Genomic DNA, 19,002 nt, shown 5'->3' with positions numbered 1-19,002 from the left:
TGAAATGGTCACTGGAAGACACACAGCGCAGGAATGTGTGTGTGAATTTGTGTACAGTTCTTTGCGGAAGGGAGGGGGTCGTCCTTCCGTGGAGTTAGTCCGTGTTGTTTTGGCCTGTGTTTACTGTACGTGTTCAAGTGAGAACAATGGCGTGGAGTCTTCCAAAATGGCGACAGGTCACTGTGTCAACTGTAAAACAAAAAAGTGGCTTACCACGGTTCAAACCTTTTTTTTTATTGGGTGTATAGTTGGACCAGTTGTTGTTGGGTGCTTTGTGTTGGAGCAGTTTGGTCAAGGGACCATGCTGCATGTTTTTTCCAAAGCAGATTAAAGATCAAGACAGGAAGGGCCAGGTTTAGGGAAACAGGAAAACTGATGCAAGGAAGTGGACTACGTCACCAGCCAGCCCACCACAGTCTGTGCTAAAAGTAGAATCGAGACCAGCGCAAGTATGGAGTCTTTGCTCAAGTCCCCAATGAAACTTATACTTTTGACAGGTACGTGAGCTATTATCTCCTCTAACATGGCAGGTGTCTTATATAGGGAGACGATGTTGGATGTTACTGTGTTTATGATGTCTATATGTTGGCTATGATAACTTTGGGCTATGTGATGGGGCAGCAGTTTAGTTTTATATGAGATTTGCAAATCATTTAAAAATTATAATTAAGTTTTTTTCAGTGTTCGTTTGCTGCATGAGGTTGATTCTTAATGTGTATTGTGTCTCAATGGATTAGTTTGGTGGTTCGCGTATGGTTAAATGCAACAGAGATAAAAATGCAATTTGTACTGGAACCACACATGCTTAAAGAAGCGACAGTGGCGTCAGAAACTGAGTTAGACATGGTTTAAGTTAAACTTACACACTCTTGTATATGTTATTGTGTCTACACAGCATGGCTTTCCAGTCTGATGGACCCATGCAGCTTCTCTGACATTTGTGATTCTTGTCACCGCCTTGCAACATGCAAGGCCCTGAACGGATCAAACAATGCCTGCTTCTGCAACCATGGATATACTGGCGATGGAACAAAGTTTTGCAAAGGTGAATATAAACATACAAAAACAACAGTATCTCACTGAGAGTTTAGCAAATGATGCAAGCGTATAACCTTGTGTGTGGCTGTCATTGAAACTTAGGCTATTTTTGGAAGCCTTTGTCGTTTGTGGCTGCTCAAAATCCAAGCAGAAAGAAGTATAAGGCAGGCATTCCTACACATATCGGCTAATTTAACATATATTTGGAGGGTGATGGATGATTTCAGGGAAAAAACAAGGGTGTAAGCAGTTGAAAAATATAGGCACTATATGTGTTAATCTTCCTAAACTGCCATGACTTAAACACATTAAATGTTACATTTGAAAATGTAATTTTGATCAACACATATCAGCATGTTGTGTACAGTAATAATCTTCTGCAAATGTTGTCTCTAAAATATGAGATTGTTAGCCCAAAGAAATACTCATATTCTTGTTAAACAATGGTAAAAAAACGTAGTAAAATATTCGTACCATCAAATGTGACTTTAACTCTTGTGCTTGAGCTGAAGTTTCAAAGCACAAAGGCACTGTGTGGTTGAGTTTAAATTGGATATGTAAAATATTTAACTTATTTATTTAACTTCTTCTTCTTCGTGTTCTTGTCCGAACTTTTGAGAGTGTGTCAGTGTTTAGGAAACTGCAATATTTGAATTCCCCACAGCCTCTTCACATCATTAAGAGTTAAATTCAAAGAATACACTGCAATGTAGAAAGATATCTCCACGATACAGCTGTATTAGGAACTTTTTTAATGGCCAATGCTGCCTCTCTGTCAGCATTGTTAATCCTGTTATGTTTCTGGGCTGATTAGAATTCCTGGAACACGTTTAGTTTCCTGGCCAAACATGATCACCATCACAGTACAGCTTACATATTTCGAGAGCCAAAAGTAAATCAAAAAGTGAGCACTACAAACACTGTGGTAAAGGATATTTTGAGGTAAAAAAACAGAATGAAGTTCCCTAGTACCAGATTTAAAAATAATTCAAAGAATTCAAAATGTATGAAATGTCAAAAGCACCAAATTGCAGCATATGCAGTTTTAATGGATACAATATAATTGATACATGAAATATTTTCCATGGGTCCTTTATTTAAAGGATTACAGACTGGGGGGGGGGGGGGGGGGCAGGGATACTTGGCCAGTCATTTTATAGAAGACAGGAACAGATACAGCAGACAACGGCCTATCCCCAGATAACCTGCCTGGAAAATAATGAAATGGCTTATTTTCTTCAGATTAAATGCATCACTTTATTTAAAAAACAAAGTGACAAAAGCACTCTAGTGTGTGTCCTTATAAGTGATTCATGGAGCGTGTGGATACTGTTTTTGCGCAATAATGACAGCTCAAGGGTCCCGTGTGTCATTGAGGTATTTCCCCTTTGAAGAAAGTCACCTCTCTCTTCCGAGCAGAGGATATCCTATCCCGGACAATATATGTGCAAAGGAGAGGAAGAGCAAAGTGTCCATCAAAGACAAGTGAAAACAACAGTGGAAAGTCTTACCAGGTCATTTCCAATAAAAAAAGTGAAGCGAGACGGAGGGTGGGTTTGAGAATAAAGCTGGAACAGCACTTTCTAAAATGTGTGGGCCCCGGGCAGCGTTCACAGCAAACTGCTCTGTATGGAGCTTTCTAAACAAAGGGCAACAATGAAATAAAGTATTTTTGTTTTTTCTCAAAAGTCAAAAAACAACCACTAGTGAAATGTAACTAAGTACATTCATTCATTCAATAGCTGCTCTTAAGTACAATCTTTAGGTACTTCCATTTTATGATACTCCATACAGTAATACTCTGCTAAGTTCTGAAGGCAACATTGTACTTTTTACTTTACTTAATTTCTTTGACATTTCCGCAGCTTAAGTTACTGGTTAGTTTCCAGTGTTAGATTATGAATACACACAATATAAATCAACTAACGAATGATAAAGTATTTTTATGGATTAAGTTTAACTAACATGGTGAAAAAACACAACTTAGCCTCATCAATTTCAAATAAGCACCAGGACCCAGAAAGAAGATCGAATCAAAGTATTCCTAAATATAGTCCATAGTCAGAAATTCATTCAAAGCCCAAAACTGGCCTCTTTGGAATTAAATCTGGAAATGTGTTGACATGTGGATCGAATGGGGTTAGTTTTCACGATATTTATACATGGATTAATATAGGAAATCCACACTTACCCTAGAAATAATCTTACCAAATCATCACTCCTGAATTGACAGCTAAAAGCACCACATGTTTTTAGTGCTTGCTCTGGTTTCCTTTTTTGGAGAACATTCACATAGGCAATCCTGCCACCATGCCTCAAGCATGCCATGCTAATTTGGGTGTTCTGTGGTGCTTCCTATTTAACTCAAGGGGAAATAGCTTAACTGCAGTATTTTAAGTTAAACATAAAGGATTAACATCACTGTTTGCAAGTGCTCTCTCTGATAGGCCAGCCATTTTGCATGTTGAAGACATTCATTGTTGAAGAGGCAAAGCAGAGATTTATATTTTCTTCACCGGCTGAGACCAAAATGTATGTCCGCAACAAGATATGTAGTTTTTCACGGATGCTTTGTCAGTACTCCATTACAATTATCTCGAAATGTCCCCCACAGAAACGTACAAATCAGCTAATTGGAACATGTCCAGGCATTTCTCTCGAGTATCTTGAAAGGTCTTATGGGAAATGTAGCAGAAGGAGGACTGACACATGGTAGACTGAACACAAGTAAAATGGGAAACTATTACAGTCCAATTAATCAAAGAGCATGCTGTGAATAATCCTTTAAATATTATAGATCAATTAAATAACTCTTACCTAGTGTTTAAATATAAGAAAGAAGATCCTTGTCCAAACAAAGGGGGAAGTACATATCTTTAACTTGCTGAATTAGTAAATGCTTTTTTAGATGTAAATATGTTTTCATACATTTGTATTTGTACCAAAAAAGATGCGAATGTCTACGAAGTGTTGAGCTGTTATAAGTGTTCATTCGCCTGCTGGTCAGTGCGTATTTACACAGTCTGGGCTATTCACAGCAACATTAAAGCAGCCAGTAAAAATGTGTTTTATTGTCCCCGCTTATCCAATTTTCTAGTTTTTGTGGCATATTTTTATGTTTATTTTCTACAGCAAATAACCCCAGTTTACTTTCTCCACAGATGACAACGAGTGCCAGAATGTGACCAATATCTGCGGGGAGAGGGGGAGCTGCAACAACACAGCAGGCAGCTACGACTGTACATGTGTCTCTGGATACACATCGACAGGACAGGCCAAGTTCCAGCCCAACGATGGCACTGAATGCATCGGTAATGTCCAATTCACTCAGAATTATACATGTAAAGGCATTAAGTTTGGTAACATACACACATACCGACAGAGGACCTCACATACCATACAACAGGCTGGATATCATGTTTATTTGTGAAAGCAGCAACCACACTGCTGTGAAGGCGGCGTCAGGAAAGTGTGTGTGTGTGTGTGTGTGTGTGTGTGTGTGTGTGTGTGTGTGTGTGTGTGTGTGTGTGTGTGTGTGTGTGTGTGTGTGTGTGTGTGTGTGTGTGTGTGTGTGTGTGTGTGTGTGTGTGTGTGTGTGTGTGTGTGTGTGTGTGTGTGTGTGTGTGTGTGTGTGTGTGTGTGTGATGTTTTCTCTGCAACTGTACTGAGGAGGATAAAGGTGTTGGAGGTGATTCTTCCCCTCGGCCTTTCACTTCCTTCCTAGCTGCTATTCTGAGTAACCACCCGAGATCCTTTGCTCCATTTGCAAAAGATAAACTACACATTCATCCCATGTTGTAGCATTATGTATTCCTACAGATATCCAAGTGGGTGGCAAACATTATTTATTACAGTGCAAGCACATACAGTAGCTGAATTTATAAACCGGTTTATGAATATTCAAATGTGTAACATGTGTGTGTACAATGAACAATAAAACAGTGTATTAAATGTAATGAGCAGGAAAACTCTTTATTTGTAGGAGATTTTAAGATAGAAATAGAACTAAACGTCTGTATTTATTATGTATTTGCTTTATGTTATGTTGTGAGTTTGACGTTAATCATATGGAGTTGGTCTTTTATTGGCTCTGAACCCTTCATTTGCACCTCACAGATATTGATGAATGCAAGTCAGGACAGATCTGTGGACCAAACTCACACTGCCATAATACGAATGGATCCTTCTATTGCACCTGTCAGCGTGATTACATCCCAACTTCAGGCACTAAGCACTTTGATCCAGAGACAGGCGTAAGATGTAAAGGTCGGTATGAGGATGGAAGAGCTCACAAGCACACCGACACACAACCAGCTCTTACATCCAAGGACATACATTTTTCTTCATCTCTCTCCCTTTTTATTCGTTTTTTTATTTTTTATTTCTCTGTCACAGTCACACAAACCACACAGGATTGCATTTTATAGATTTTTTTGGGAGAATCTATTATGCAATACGTCAAGTTAACGGTGAAATCTGCAGTTTTCTGATGTTTCAGTTCATAACAAAGAGAGTCCTGGGATGTTATGTCTGCCGGTTTTAATGCAATTTGGAGAATTTACTATGACATGCTTTATAATGGTAAACTAATGGAAATAAAATCATCCATCATTGAGATACTTAAGGTAATTGTTGTTTTCCAGAGAATCCTCTAAAATACTGCCACGACAACATCGGGTGTATCACACAGACTGTCAACAAAACACTTGAATATGTAAGTATACCCTTCCTCAGGATTTAGGCTGAATAAGGTAAACATACATATGATGAGAGTGCCCTCTGTTGGAGAGAAATAGGATCACCATGAGATGAAACATGCAGAAAGTATATTGTACAGCGAGACCGAGCGAGACACAAGAGAGACTGCCACTTGCAGTACGAGCATATTTTTTTCAGGCCTTTTTTTATTTGTTTTGTAGTGCCATTATTCGTCCTATTGACCTAGAATTGTGCTATTGTTACTAGAGAAAGAAGGAAATTATTATTATTTAACTCTGGTTTTGTGACCAAATACTCACATACTCTCCAGCCTTCTACTTCAGATGTTGGCATAGTTCATAGACATTTAGAAGGTGGATAGAAGTATTGTTTTACATTTAAATATATTTTAGATACACTTTGAGGTTGCTATATCTATGAAATAAAGACCCATTGCCCGCAGGTGGAAATCTTAAAAGTTAATTGCCTATTGCTTTTTTTATATTTAATATGTCAGGTCTAGACTGTTTCTCTGTGGGGGGCAACGTTTTTTCTGAGAATGAAAAAACAGCTCCTCCTAGTGGGAAAACTAGTTGAACAATATTGAGTATGTGAGTGAACCACATATCAGTTTCATTTAAAAAGAAAAGATGGAAATCTACAAATGTATCAGATTTTGTTGATTTCACAGAATCTATCCAACAAAATCTACAATACATCAAAGGACAGGTTGTAAAATGTTGCAGACAAGTGATATTAAAAATACTCTCACTGAAATACCCTCCCCCAATCCTACCATCCTAGATGAGCAACATCACGGAGCCTCAGAGTCTACTGAAGGAAATCATCAAGCAGACGTCCGGCGAGCTCACATCGGTGCAAGTGATCGCATATGTTGAGGCCTTGTGTCGATCTGCATCAACCCTGAGTGCGGAGGGAAAGGATTCCACTGTCAAACCGTCCGTCATCAACTCCACTCTCACAGTAATCTTTGTTTAGCATTCTCCTTTCTCAATCAACGTTTGGAGTCCTGCCTGAACAGCAGTTATGCTTTGAACTGGTTTTGGAGTGAAAAAAGCCACTGTATACAATCCAGTTCTAACTTATCTAAGAATGTTGCTAGTATGATATGCATTTCTGGGAAATACAATTTAGAGACTTGAGTATTGTTGGATCTAAGATGAAAACTGCTGTATTTTGGGACAATATGTAAGATAAATAGATGCTTAAACAAAAATGATGCAAAATGTGACCATAATTGAACACCAACATTGTCCACTTATCGCTCCCTTGCACTAATTAAAAAGCTTTTAAAAAAACATATCCTTCAATTAAATATTTCGAAAAATCTCTGTGATATAGGTTCCTATGTGCAGAAAATAATAAAAGCCATTCATATCCAGCAATCATTGCAACATCAAGGGAGAAAACTAATGTTTAATCCTACCTAATTAGACACATATTTCAGTACAGGCAGTTACATGTTTAGCTATCACACACATGTCATGCTGATAAATCTGTGTTCTACAGAAATTAGTGAAAGCAGTAAACAACTTGGTGGAGAAGGATGAACTGGTGGCTTGGAGCCGAATGAAAGAAGAGCGCCGGGAACATACCATCACCAAGCTGCTACACACTGTTGAAGAAAGTGCTCTGAGTCTGGCTAACAACTACAAGACTCCAACTGAGCTTGAAATCAAAGCCACGGAAATGGGTGAGATTATTATTAACACAGGGCTCTCCAATTATATTAAATTGTCCTGCATTTTATTCCCACCTGTGTGCAAAAAAGTGGGGTTTTGGATAATTGTCATTTTTATATTTAAATTCCTTGACATCCTTGACTTGTTTTTCTCCTCCACCACAGAATTGAAACTCTTCACTTTTAATGCTTGCCACACAAAAGCCAAACTGTCTGTTACAATGGGAGGAGATCACATCAATCTAACTCCCAAACTGAGACCAGAGGAGGACAGAAATGGTAAAGAAGCTACTTCACATGTTGGAAACAATTCTGTGACCATCTGCGTGCTTGGGTGTACAGGGAGTACTGTTTTGCTACATGTTGCCATATGCCACATACAGTGCGTTTAAGCCAAAGAAAAATTAAGTATTCATATCTTCTCTGTCATGCTCTATATACCAAAATATATTGCTTGATCTAAGTCTTTATTTTTGCTGATGCCTTTCGGAGACATATAGTGGCTTCAATACAATTTAAGAAATGAAATCTGATGTTGGTCACCTACTGTATCACAAGCAGGACTACCGTACTTCTTCCTAATGGAAACAAGACAAAAAAAAGAAGGCTTCTTTTCGAATTAAAAGTGAAATTAAAACAACAGTATTCCTTGGCTTTACACCCACATGCAGAAACCAATACATAAAATCAACGATGGCAAGTGATTTTATGAGACTTAGCAGTCATTATTAGTGTGCTAATCTAGTTATGTATTCTCAGTTGGTCAGATTTGCATACAGACTTCTCCAAAACATGTGTATCTATGATATAAGAGACTGGAAAAGTTTGATTACAAATACAGTAAGTAAGTTTGACTCCCTCCGGTCTTTGTTAAACTTGTTTTTGGTCCATCAGGAAGTGTGTCAGCGGTGTTTGTGCGGTACGACAGCATCAGTGACATCCTGAAGCCGAGCAGCGACCCAGGTGTCACCGACTACTCGCGCTATGCAGAGACTGGGGAAATCACCGTCAACTCTCAAGTCATCGCAGCAGCCGTCAGACCTGCTGATGTCTACCAACTTGACCATGTCACCTTCACTCTCAGACACAACGAGGTAAAGATACATAAAAGAGTGCTGCTGAGGCAGCCTACATTGTTTTTCCACTATTAATATTCACAAACAAAAGGATAGATAGATAGATCTGTGTTAGTATTATTGCTCTCATTATCAAGGTTAATTGTACTTTATATATATTTGATTTATTTATAATAATCTCAGTGACAGACAGATAGATAGATGGATAGATAGAGATAGATAGAGATAGATAGATGGATAGATAGATAGATAGATAGATAGATAGATAGATAGATAGATAGATAGATAGATAGATAGATAGATAGATAGATAGATAGATAGATAGAAACTTTTTTTATCCCAAATTTGGCAATTGATTTGTGACAGCAGCATTTTGACAGTAAATCTTCAGGAATTACCAAATTACTTGATTAAAATACAAATAAAATAAAGATAAAGATTCAAATTTTAAAAACAATATGTCCATATTCTCAGTAATAAATACCTTTATTCAGAGGAGTCACTAAACACTTTAAAATATACAGAATACATGTATGCTTCTTCAGAGAGTCAGTGTTTTCACCCAGCTATACAGCAGCCGGTGGATCTTCTTCGTTTATCAAACCCTTATTGACTAGATCTATTAAAGCACAATTTGTTAACTCAACCTAGACTAAAGTAGCTATTTTATGATATCCAAACACAGTTTAGGCATATTTTACCCTTTCCTGCAACCTTAAACTTGCTGCTACCTTTGATTTGTCACTAGTATGATTCATTTCATCAACATTACAGTATCTTCCGACATTTTGAAACATCATAATCTACCTTGTCAAACTGCAGAAAATCATTGCGCTGCGTTTTGCTTTGAAAACGGCTTCCTATTCCCACACTGCCTCTCGCAGTAACTTAATAACTTCTAGAGTTTCCATTAAAGTCAAATTCAAATAAACTCACCTGGGAGGAGTAGTTAGTGCTTCGTGTAAGTTTTTTTTAATGAAATTTTAGGATTTTATTCCATGTATTTCTTGTAATGACCTTCATGTTCAGGGGAAATGGAAGAGGAAAGGTGAATAGATGATGGAGGAAAGCGGAGTAATGAGGGAAATAACCCTAAAAGTTAATGTACTGGTATTTTCTTTTAAGATAATTAAAATGTATGAGAAAGTGAAATCATTATTTTTGTTGGACCCTTGAGGCTTAAGCCTAACAAAAGAGGTTATGATTTATGTTGAGCAGCTCAAATCCTCTGTAAATTGCCTTTAAAGAGCAACAATCAATAATTTTGGCTCCATTTCCGTGCAGACTCTTTTCCCTTGGAGCACTTGGGGATTTTTCTACGCTTACACCTGTTCAGTATTCTTGTGACACAGTCTGCATGCATTTATTTGAGAGAGAAATGTGGTAATTTAAGGGGTTAAATCGCTAATTTTTACAAAAGAAAATCAGAAACATTACAACTGGACTGTTTAAAAATCCAATGTAATGTAATCACAGTTAAGATTTAGAGAATAGGAGTCAATCTGATATATACACACAGCTTTGTTTAATTTAATTTAATGTATTTGTGGCAGTGGTCATTTTCCCCAAAAATGTGGTTGTTGATCATTTTCATTCAAGTACATTTGCACATAACAATTAATGGAAAATAAGTTGACCTCTTCTATGAATGCAGTATGTCATATTAATATTAATTGGCACTGCTGTACTGTTTTACATCCCAATGAAGTAGTTTTTCTGCAAAAACACCCACAATGAGCAGTAATGCACATGACCCAAACATTCATGTTGACCCAGCGTTGTGCATGAGGACTATTTGGCATTTTATTTGTTCTTACATTAGTAATAAAGTTGTGAGAAAACAAAAACTAAGAAAAGCCAATAGAGAAAAACATAAATGAAAATGTGAACCGACAAAAATGACACTAAAGAAACATTATAGAACATTTGTATTTATTACAATTCAAATTGAATAGACCAAATTGAAAGTGTTATTTATAATTTATTTTCAGTCTGTTTACATTCCCATAATAAGTCATGGAGTCTTCAGCTGAAATAAATAATATTAAGTTCTACAGTGAATATTTTATAATTGTTATGGTTATTATTGTAGTTTATTATCTAACTCAAAGTCAGTCAAAGTCAATTTTCTAGTTTGTGTGTACAGACAGAGAGATCGAAATATCGTTTCCCACAATCCCGAATATAAAAACAAATGTATATAAAAATATGTGTGCAAATATGTATATATATATACACAGAATGAAAGACACATTTTTGCATTGTGCACACATTAAGACCTAAATAAAAACAAAACAATCAATATATACAAAATCCGACATAAATCATGTCTTCTCCTTTTGAAATGAAATGAATAATAGTAATAATAATAATAATAATAATAATAATAATAATAATAATAATAATAATAATAATAATAATAATAATAATAATAATAAAAGTAATAACCCCCTGTGGTGGAATTGCAAAGCAGCAGCTGCTCAAAAATGAATAAAACCGCACCATGAAGAGTTAACGTGTCTTTGTTCCTCTCCTAAAGCCCGTCGACACGCAGGCCGATGTGACCAGTTGTGCGTTCTGGGAGTACGAGGCGGACCTCCTGAGGGGCCGCTGGGCCACGCACGGCTGCAGGACCCTCCACGTCACCAGCAACGCCACCACCTGCTCCTGCACCCACCTCACACACTTCGCCATCCTCATGTCCTCGGGGCGAGCCAATGTGAGTGATCATACATTAAAAATACAACTGTGCAAAGCTATTCCCTTTTTTTACATTTATTCACTGGGGATTTGCATTATTTATTTATGGTTTTAGAAAAAGGTTCATCATAGTGTACACATTTATTTTCAGAGAGGATAAAAGTTGAACCTTTCTTTATGGAAAATTATGAATTTATTGAAACTTTTACAATAGAGACAGAAACAGAATATTAGACCTTAGATCTATGAAAATGTATAATTTAACTATATAACACATTGTTAATCACTGAGGAAGTACATATGTTTACTGTTTAATGCTTAAAATTATTATTTATATTATTATACCTTTTATTTATATAATAATGTCATACTCAGGCATTGTATTGTTGTTTCAAGTTTCTCCAAAATGTCTAAAGCTAAACATCTTTTTTGACATTGCATTTCAGATAATCAAATCTTTAAAAAATATATATATTTATTTATCTTAACAAATCTCAAAATCCTTGATTCATAAAATCCAATTTATCTGGATAATTCAAATTCTTTGCTGTTTTAAAATTGAAATAATACTTAATATGTATTTAGATTAGACACTGTTAGGATGTGCCTCTATTTTCTCCGGTTTCACACCTATAGAATAATAATAACTTTAATTGATATAGCGCCTTTCATTAACCCAAGGTCGCTTAACAATGAAACATTTAAGGACAAGACATAAAACAGGGGGCAGAAATGGGAGTGTTACATTGCAGGGGGGGGGAGAGTGAGTTAATGTTGGAAGGGTTTGTTGAACAGATTAGTTTTCAGGGTTCACAAATAAAACAATGGGTTATTTAAAGCCAGTATTTTGTGTTTAAGGTGTTAAACCTTTACAACATAGCAAGTTCTTTCTAACTAAGGCTTTGTTGGTATTAAGTTGCACTCAAGATAATATGTTTGATAACTTGTGAGACAGCAATTTAAACAAAACAAAAAGTCCAAAGCACAAACAGTGAAACTGTGTTTGTCTTAATAGCTCCTGAAGGCAACGTGACTCACTGTAACACTGATTGGCAAAGTCAGTGTGGGAGATAAGCACCCACAGCTTTACAGCACTCCGCAGTGCCCTTAAACTCCTACATGTTCTTTAGGGATCTGGGCTTAAACAAAAGGGAGTAGTGTATTTAGAAATTAATAATTAACTTGCCAAAAGAAATAAAGCAATAAATAAGTTAAAATGAATAAAGTAAAAATGTTCCAAACCTTTTATCTGCGACAACATCTGGCTGATATGTGACCAGAGTTTTCCAGTCCGTCTGCAACATGTCGGCCCCGGCCTGTTCTCCCCCATGTAATATCAGATGATCCCAGGCAGAAAACAGAACAGATTACAACTTCAGTGTACCATAAAACCGTGAATGAAACGCCTCCCTTTCCATTTGCTTCTCAGCTGGTGGCCCACCGCACCGTGCTGACCCGGATCACACAGCTGGGGATGATCATCTCCCTCATCTGTCTGTCCATGTGCATCTTCACCTTCTGGTTCTTCAGCGAGATCCAGAGCACCCGCACCACCATCCACAAGAACCTGTGCTGCAGCCTGTTCATGGCCGAGTTCGTCTTCCTGGTGGGGATCGACGTGAACACACACAAGGTGAGCTGCGCATGAACCCGGGGAAACAAAGGAAATATCCTGTTAGTGTGTGTGTGCAGATGTGAGCCACTACTCAGAGATTTCATTAAGCCTATTAACCCCCATTTGAGTTTTAATAGGACATAGCACACTCCTATCACTTAGACTTTAACTTGCCTTTTTACTGTAACAAGAGATCATTTCTGTTCATTTAATAATAACAATAATAATAATAATAATAATAATAAAGCTTTATTTATATAGCACTTTTCATACAACACGTGCAGCTCAAAGTGCTTTACAAAATGGCACATCACAAGTTAAAAACAAACAACAAGAAATTCCCCTCAGATTACTTGTTAAGAACTTTAAAAGGTACAAGCAGCAAAATATAACATTTTATCAGGTAAATAGACACAAGGAGGTCAAATGTATGATAATTAAAATAATATAAATAATGGTTTCTCTCTGACAGGTAAGACACAAGATAACTGAGTCGATGCAACAATACAAAATATGAAATATAATATAAAACCCCATAAAACAAAGTGAACATATACTGTAGGTATAAATTCCTCTAAAGGCTTTTTTGACATCCAAATAATTTAAAATTAGCAATAAATCACATGCATTAGGCTTAACAAGCAAACACATGTGCAAACGACATTACTTACATGAAGAGGCTAAATAACTGAACTTTTTCACATCATGAAATTGTGAATTATCTGTCCCCCTCTCTCCCTCTCTCTCTCTCTCCCTCTCACTCTCTCCCTCTCTCTCTCCCTCTCTCTCTCTCTCTCTCCCTCTCTTTCTCCCTTTCTCCCTCTCTCTCTCTCTCTCTCTCTCTCCCTCTCTCCCTCTCTCCCTCTCTCTCTCTCTCCCTCTCTCCCTCTCTCCCTCTCTCCCTCCCTCTCTCTCTCTTTTGTCTGTTTCTTGGCAGCTCTTCTGCTCGGTGATTGCAGGGCTGCTGCACTATTTCTTCCTGGCGGCCTTTGCCTGGATGTGCATCGAGGGCATCCATCTGTACTTAATAGTTGTTGGCGTCATCTACAACAAAGGCTTCCTGCACCGTAACTTTTACATCTTCGGCTACGGGAGCCCGGCGGTGGTCGTTGCCATTTCGGCGACGCTCGGCTCCAAGTATTACGGCACTGATAAAGTGTAAGTGGAAAGAGAGGTGTTTATTGTTTGCACCACCGGACACCAAAGCAAATTCGTAACTTGATTCTGATTCTGAAGACAAAGGCTTTTACAAAAACCTCTTCTTCAAACTTAATAAGCATTTTTGAGGAAAGGAAGATAAACACATTACATTAATTATAAATACAAGGGGACAGAGATTACATGTGGCCTGCAGGGACAAAAAGGAAGTAAAGGACTCGTGGAATGAATACAAATCTATAAATAAAAGTAAGTCTGTTGTTTATTAAAGTCAAATATAATTAAAATATTGAGGTTAAGCAAAAGTATTGCTGCGAATGTATTTCTGTGTAGATGTTCTCACAAATTGTTTTTGTTTTTTCAGGATAAGAAAGGTATTTACTAGACCATACAATTTTATCATAATTAAGATAAGGCTTGATTAGACTGGAGTGAAAAGATCGAGGGTATTGATTTGCAGGACGAGGGATTATTGTAACAAAGAGATGTTTAAACATTCAGTCAATAAATAACACTTTCTATATTTGCATTGCAGGTGCTGGCTGAGCACAGAAAATCACTTTATTTGGAGTTTCATTGGCCCGGCGTGTTTGATCATTCTGGTAAAGATCTAAAAATGGCTTTAAAGAATTCATTTGAATCATAAAACAGGGATTGTTTCAAAGATGAATATACAGTTGCTCATGTTTGTTGTTATTTTTGTTTTGATCGGTCTCCACTGAAGGTTAATCTCTTGGCTTTTGGAGTCATCATCTACAAAGTGTACCGGCACACTGCTGTGAAGAAGCCTGAAATCAGCCATTATCAAAACATCAGGTAGGATTATCCGTCCTGCTGTGGAGAAGATCAAAGGAATAAGAAGAAATGAAGCTGAAATGTTCTCAGCTGGTAGATTAATATGATACCATGTGGTGTTCTTGTTTACAATTAGTTGTTTGAAGACTTTCTTTGTGGCATCGCTGTGTTAAAGTCAGTGTGTTGTCCCCCCCACCCTCCCCCAGGTCCTGTGCCCGCGGGGCCCTCGCTTTGCTCTTCGTGCTCGGGGCCACCTGGACCTTCGGGGTCCTGCACATCCTGCACGAGACCACCCTCACTGCGTACCTGTTTACCATCGCCAATGCCTTCCAGGGGATGTTCATCTTCATCTTCCTCTGTGTGCTGTCCAGAAAGGTGAAGATTCTCAAATGTTTCTACTCATTTATTTAACTGTTTGTTTTTCATTACATGTATCGAGTGACTATAATTAGACAGTGAGCCTTTCAGATCAACAGGAAGGAAGTGTATTGCCAACCAGATTCATGATAGCATGTCATCAGTATACCTTCATTCGTCCCACAGCGGGGAAATTGACTTGATACAGCTAAAGTGAAGATAGAGACACAAATATAGAACACTATTAAAAAGGGCATACACATAATATAAAAAATATAAAAAGTGATTTCAATTTACAAGTAACGTTCGTAATACATTTCCAACTGACATATTGCAAACAAGGGTTATTGCACAGTAGTCTGTGTTGAAGTAAAGGAAATCTGTCTTTTAGCCATTCAGAACATTTCATTTAAATATGCTGTCATAAGGTGATAGAAGAAGTATTGAACTATTTTTGTTATGTTAAAATTGCAATACAAAAATAACAAAATACTCATTTACTGCATATACAAACATACAAACAGTAAGAAAAAGTACACGAGTATGAGCATCAAAATATCAACAACAATTTGACTTATTATGATCAATTATAATAATTATTCAGACTGCTATTTTTATAGATTTACTGTATATTTTTGGAATACTATTACCGAGTCAATAACATGTAAGCATCATTTTAATGTTCTGCAGGGAGAGCTAATTTCATATATTTAATTATTAGCTTATTCTGTAACCAATGCCTTCTATATGCATACAATTTTGATCAGAAAAGGTTCCCTACGTAAAAAGAAACTATTATATGATATAGTATATCATATTGTATTATATTCTAGTGTTTTTTAAATAAGTTTTAATCTAAATCTGACCTTCCTGAATGTGTTGTTCCAGATTCAAGAGGAGTACTACAGGCTTTTCAAAAACATGCCTTGTTGTTTTGAATGCCTGAGATGAATTGAGGAGATTAACGCCTGCTCACCTGCACTTCTAGAATAATAGTCCACACTGAAGCCTGGCAGTATCCTGTGAGTCATGCTTTTTGTTTTGCAAAAATCCATGTGGGAGGAATTGTTAAGTTCAGATGTCTAATAAATGAAAAAAGGCAGCACTTGTAATTACTAAATGTTTCCCTTTCAAAGACTGCCATCATCTATTCTTCATGTTGTTTTATTTCATGCTTACGATCTTATGTACAACGCAGACTACTGTATCAACATTTCAAAAAACACATTCTTGTGTATTTGTTTTTCAGTTTAATGTAATGCCTTTGCAATAATCAGCCTTACTGTGCATTCTTTTGTCTTTGTTCCTTTCTTGTGTTTCAAATTGATTTGTAAATTATTAAACATGAATGTGGAAAACTCACACATATTGTGCAGCGCACAAAATCAAAGGTCTCGTTTTAATGCATTGTCTCCCTCCCATTTATGAACATCACAGGACTAAGTGTACAGTTTACTGAATATTTGGTAGGTAAATGGCTCCATCTGTTGGACATATTGAGGAACAGTCATAGCACTGTAAACATTTTACACAAACTGACAGCTGGCAACCCTTTCTGATTTGTATATGTGTCTGCATGATCAGACAAAATCATGTATTTAGCATGTTGGTCCATATGAGCTGTGATGTAGCCCTCAAAGGCTTTGTGATACTGAGCTATACATTAATACTTGTGGTTCAACCTTTACTTCCTGCATGTGTTCTTGCTGTCTCTGAATTGTATTGACTTCAAGGAGCCTAGAGCTGGAAATTGAACCAAACTTACCAACATTACAATAGTAATATTGTCTCTTTCTATTCATATTCTGACTACCTAACAATTCATCAACGCAAAACTGCAGTATAACAACCGACAGAGGCTAGCCAATAAAGTAAAGCAAATATCATGCAGTGTGTCAACTGGTTTTTCATTAATGTATTCCAAAAGAGTTATATATATAGTAAGGCTCTGATATCTGACAATAATCATGTTAAGGAAATATTTTTCTGCTTTTATAAAAATGGGGTGGTATGTTTTCTTTCACAAATGTCTCACATGTTATGACTTAGTCGAAATCAGGGGTGTCAAACTCAAATACACAGTGGGCCAAAATAAAAAAATGGGTACGAGTGGAGGGCCGGACTGGTTCAATGTTTATTGCAGAACTTATTGAAATGAACTTATTGCACATATTAAACCTGAGACTAATAAAGCTTAAATTATTGCCTGTAAAAACAACATTAAACATTAAATAATCAGTTGCATTAATTTCTTATCGCTCTATCTGCAGCTTTTCCGGAGTCATTTCTTATGATTACATTTTTCCACAGGCCAACAACAGCTTCAAAAAAACAATTTCCCTCAAAGAAAAAAACAAACATGTCCTGTTGTCGCAAGAAGAAAAGTGCAGAAGGAAACATCCATTGAAACTCAGTGTGCTGCTCTGTGATGCTAGTTCAAGCCAGATACTTGGCATCTCATCTTGGGTGCAAGTTCATCAATGTTTGGGCTCAGGCTCTGAGCGGAGGAAACCCTCAGGATTGAGTGAAGGTGTGCGTGCAATATACTGGCGGGCCGGATCTAATAGTAATTAGAAATTATCCTGCGGGCCGAAATTAAATACCACGGGCCTGATAAGGCCCCCGGGCCTTGAGTTTGACACATGTGGTCTAAATTCTGGGCAATTATTTGACTTGCAGATACCGTAGGTCTTCATCACTGCTTTTTTATAACCGCCAAATACATGTGCACTTATTTTCTCTATTTTCTTCTCAGTTTGGTGTAGTAGTGGCTTTGAATTCCTTGACTTTGACACATTCAGATGTATAACTGGAACTGAAACACCAAGTCTTTAAAGAGCACTGCTAGATTGAGACTTGTCATAGTGGTTATTTAGGTCAAGGAAAGTAAAGCTTCCTTCTGCTTGAGTATTGTAAAAGTCAAGAGAAATACTGAATTTACAAGAAAATCTGAGATACCTTAGATAAAAAATGGGCTACTGAAACTCAGATCATGACATCACCTAACCCAAATTATCTAGAAAGGAGAAGAGTAAACTGAATATGTCTTTTCTCTGTTTGTCTGTGAGGTTGGAGACCTCTATTGGCCGAAATTGAGAAAAGCAGAGGATCATGTGAGTTGTAGCCTGGGTATGGTGTGATTGCTTATGTGTAATAACACAAGGGAGTCGCGTGTTGTGCAATCTGAACATTACTCCATCGACGACAATAATTAAGCCTTTCAGGTTCATTGCTGCTCGGTGTCATCACTCTCAAACTGCACATACTGTATAAACAGGGCTGTTTGACGAGCCCTCTAGGCTGCGGCAGATTGTGAAATTGGCGTGAAGAGCAGCGATTCACCACACTGTTTGACTTTGTTTCACCCAGAAGGAGAGCTTTGTGATGGCGGGGAACAATCTATACATTCTAGGAGCAGAAGTTGGTCCAGATATAAAACTTGTTTTCTTCATTTCTGAGGAACTAAAACTCAGGTTTTAACTTTGATACCTCTTAATACTCTGCTCAAAACAGCTATCTGTTGAGTGCTGCTGCTGATAGTAAATGAGTATATTTACTGATATACTGAGAAAATTCAAGATGCTTCTTTTGAATATTTTCATTTTAAGCAACTTTATACTCCTCATCTTCATCTCAGTGGCAAATGCAGAACTTCATACGTTATATCGCTTCATTTACCTGAGAGCTTTAGTTACCTTTCAAAATACAATTCGGTCCTGTGAAACATTTGGATTGCCAAATGTTCTGATTTTGAATTGGAATTAATGTGAAAGATCTCCTAAAAACTATTCAAAATCCCTTTTGGCTTGATAAAGTTACAACTAATGGTTATATATAACTAATTGTTGTCTAAATTGACCATT

The 19,002-nt window shown here is 37.1% G+C and overlaps 1 protein-coding gene across 1 annotated transcript; it reads left to right on the top strand.

Moving 5' to 3' along the window:
• The first annotated feature begins 325 nt into the window (after positions 1-325).
• On the top strand, positions 326-17,025 carry adgrl4 (adhesion G protein-coupled receptor L4). Its single transcript, XM_079685150.1, has 16 exons — positions 326-497; positions 896-1,045; positions 4,200-4,349; positions 5,155-5,304; positions 5,682-5,752; positions 6,541-6,720; positions 7,267-7,450; positions 7,604-7,717; positions 8,333-8,532; positions 11,054-11,233; positions 12,644-12,847; positions 13,767-13,987; positions 14,523-14,589; positions 14,712-14,803; positions 14,989-15,157; positions 16,028-17,025. The coding sequence occupies exons 1-16, from the start codon at positions 452-454 to the stop codon at positions 16,088-16,090; spliced, it is 2,241 nt and encodes a 746-aa protein (XP_079541276.1). The 5' UTR covers positions 326-451; the 3' UTR covers positions 16,091-17,025.
• Positions 17,026-19,002: the final 1,977 nt, after the last annotated feature.

This window comes from Notothenia rossii (assembly GCF_949606895.1).
Source record: "Notothenia rossii genome assembly, chromosome: 1".
Lineage (NCBI taxonomy): Eukaryota > Metazoa > Chordata > Actinopteri > Perciformes > Nototheniidae > Notothenia > Notothenia rossii.
Note: the sequence above shows the minus strand (reverse complement) of the source record. Positions and strands in the feature narration are given on the sequence as shown.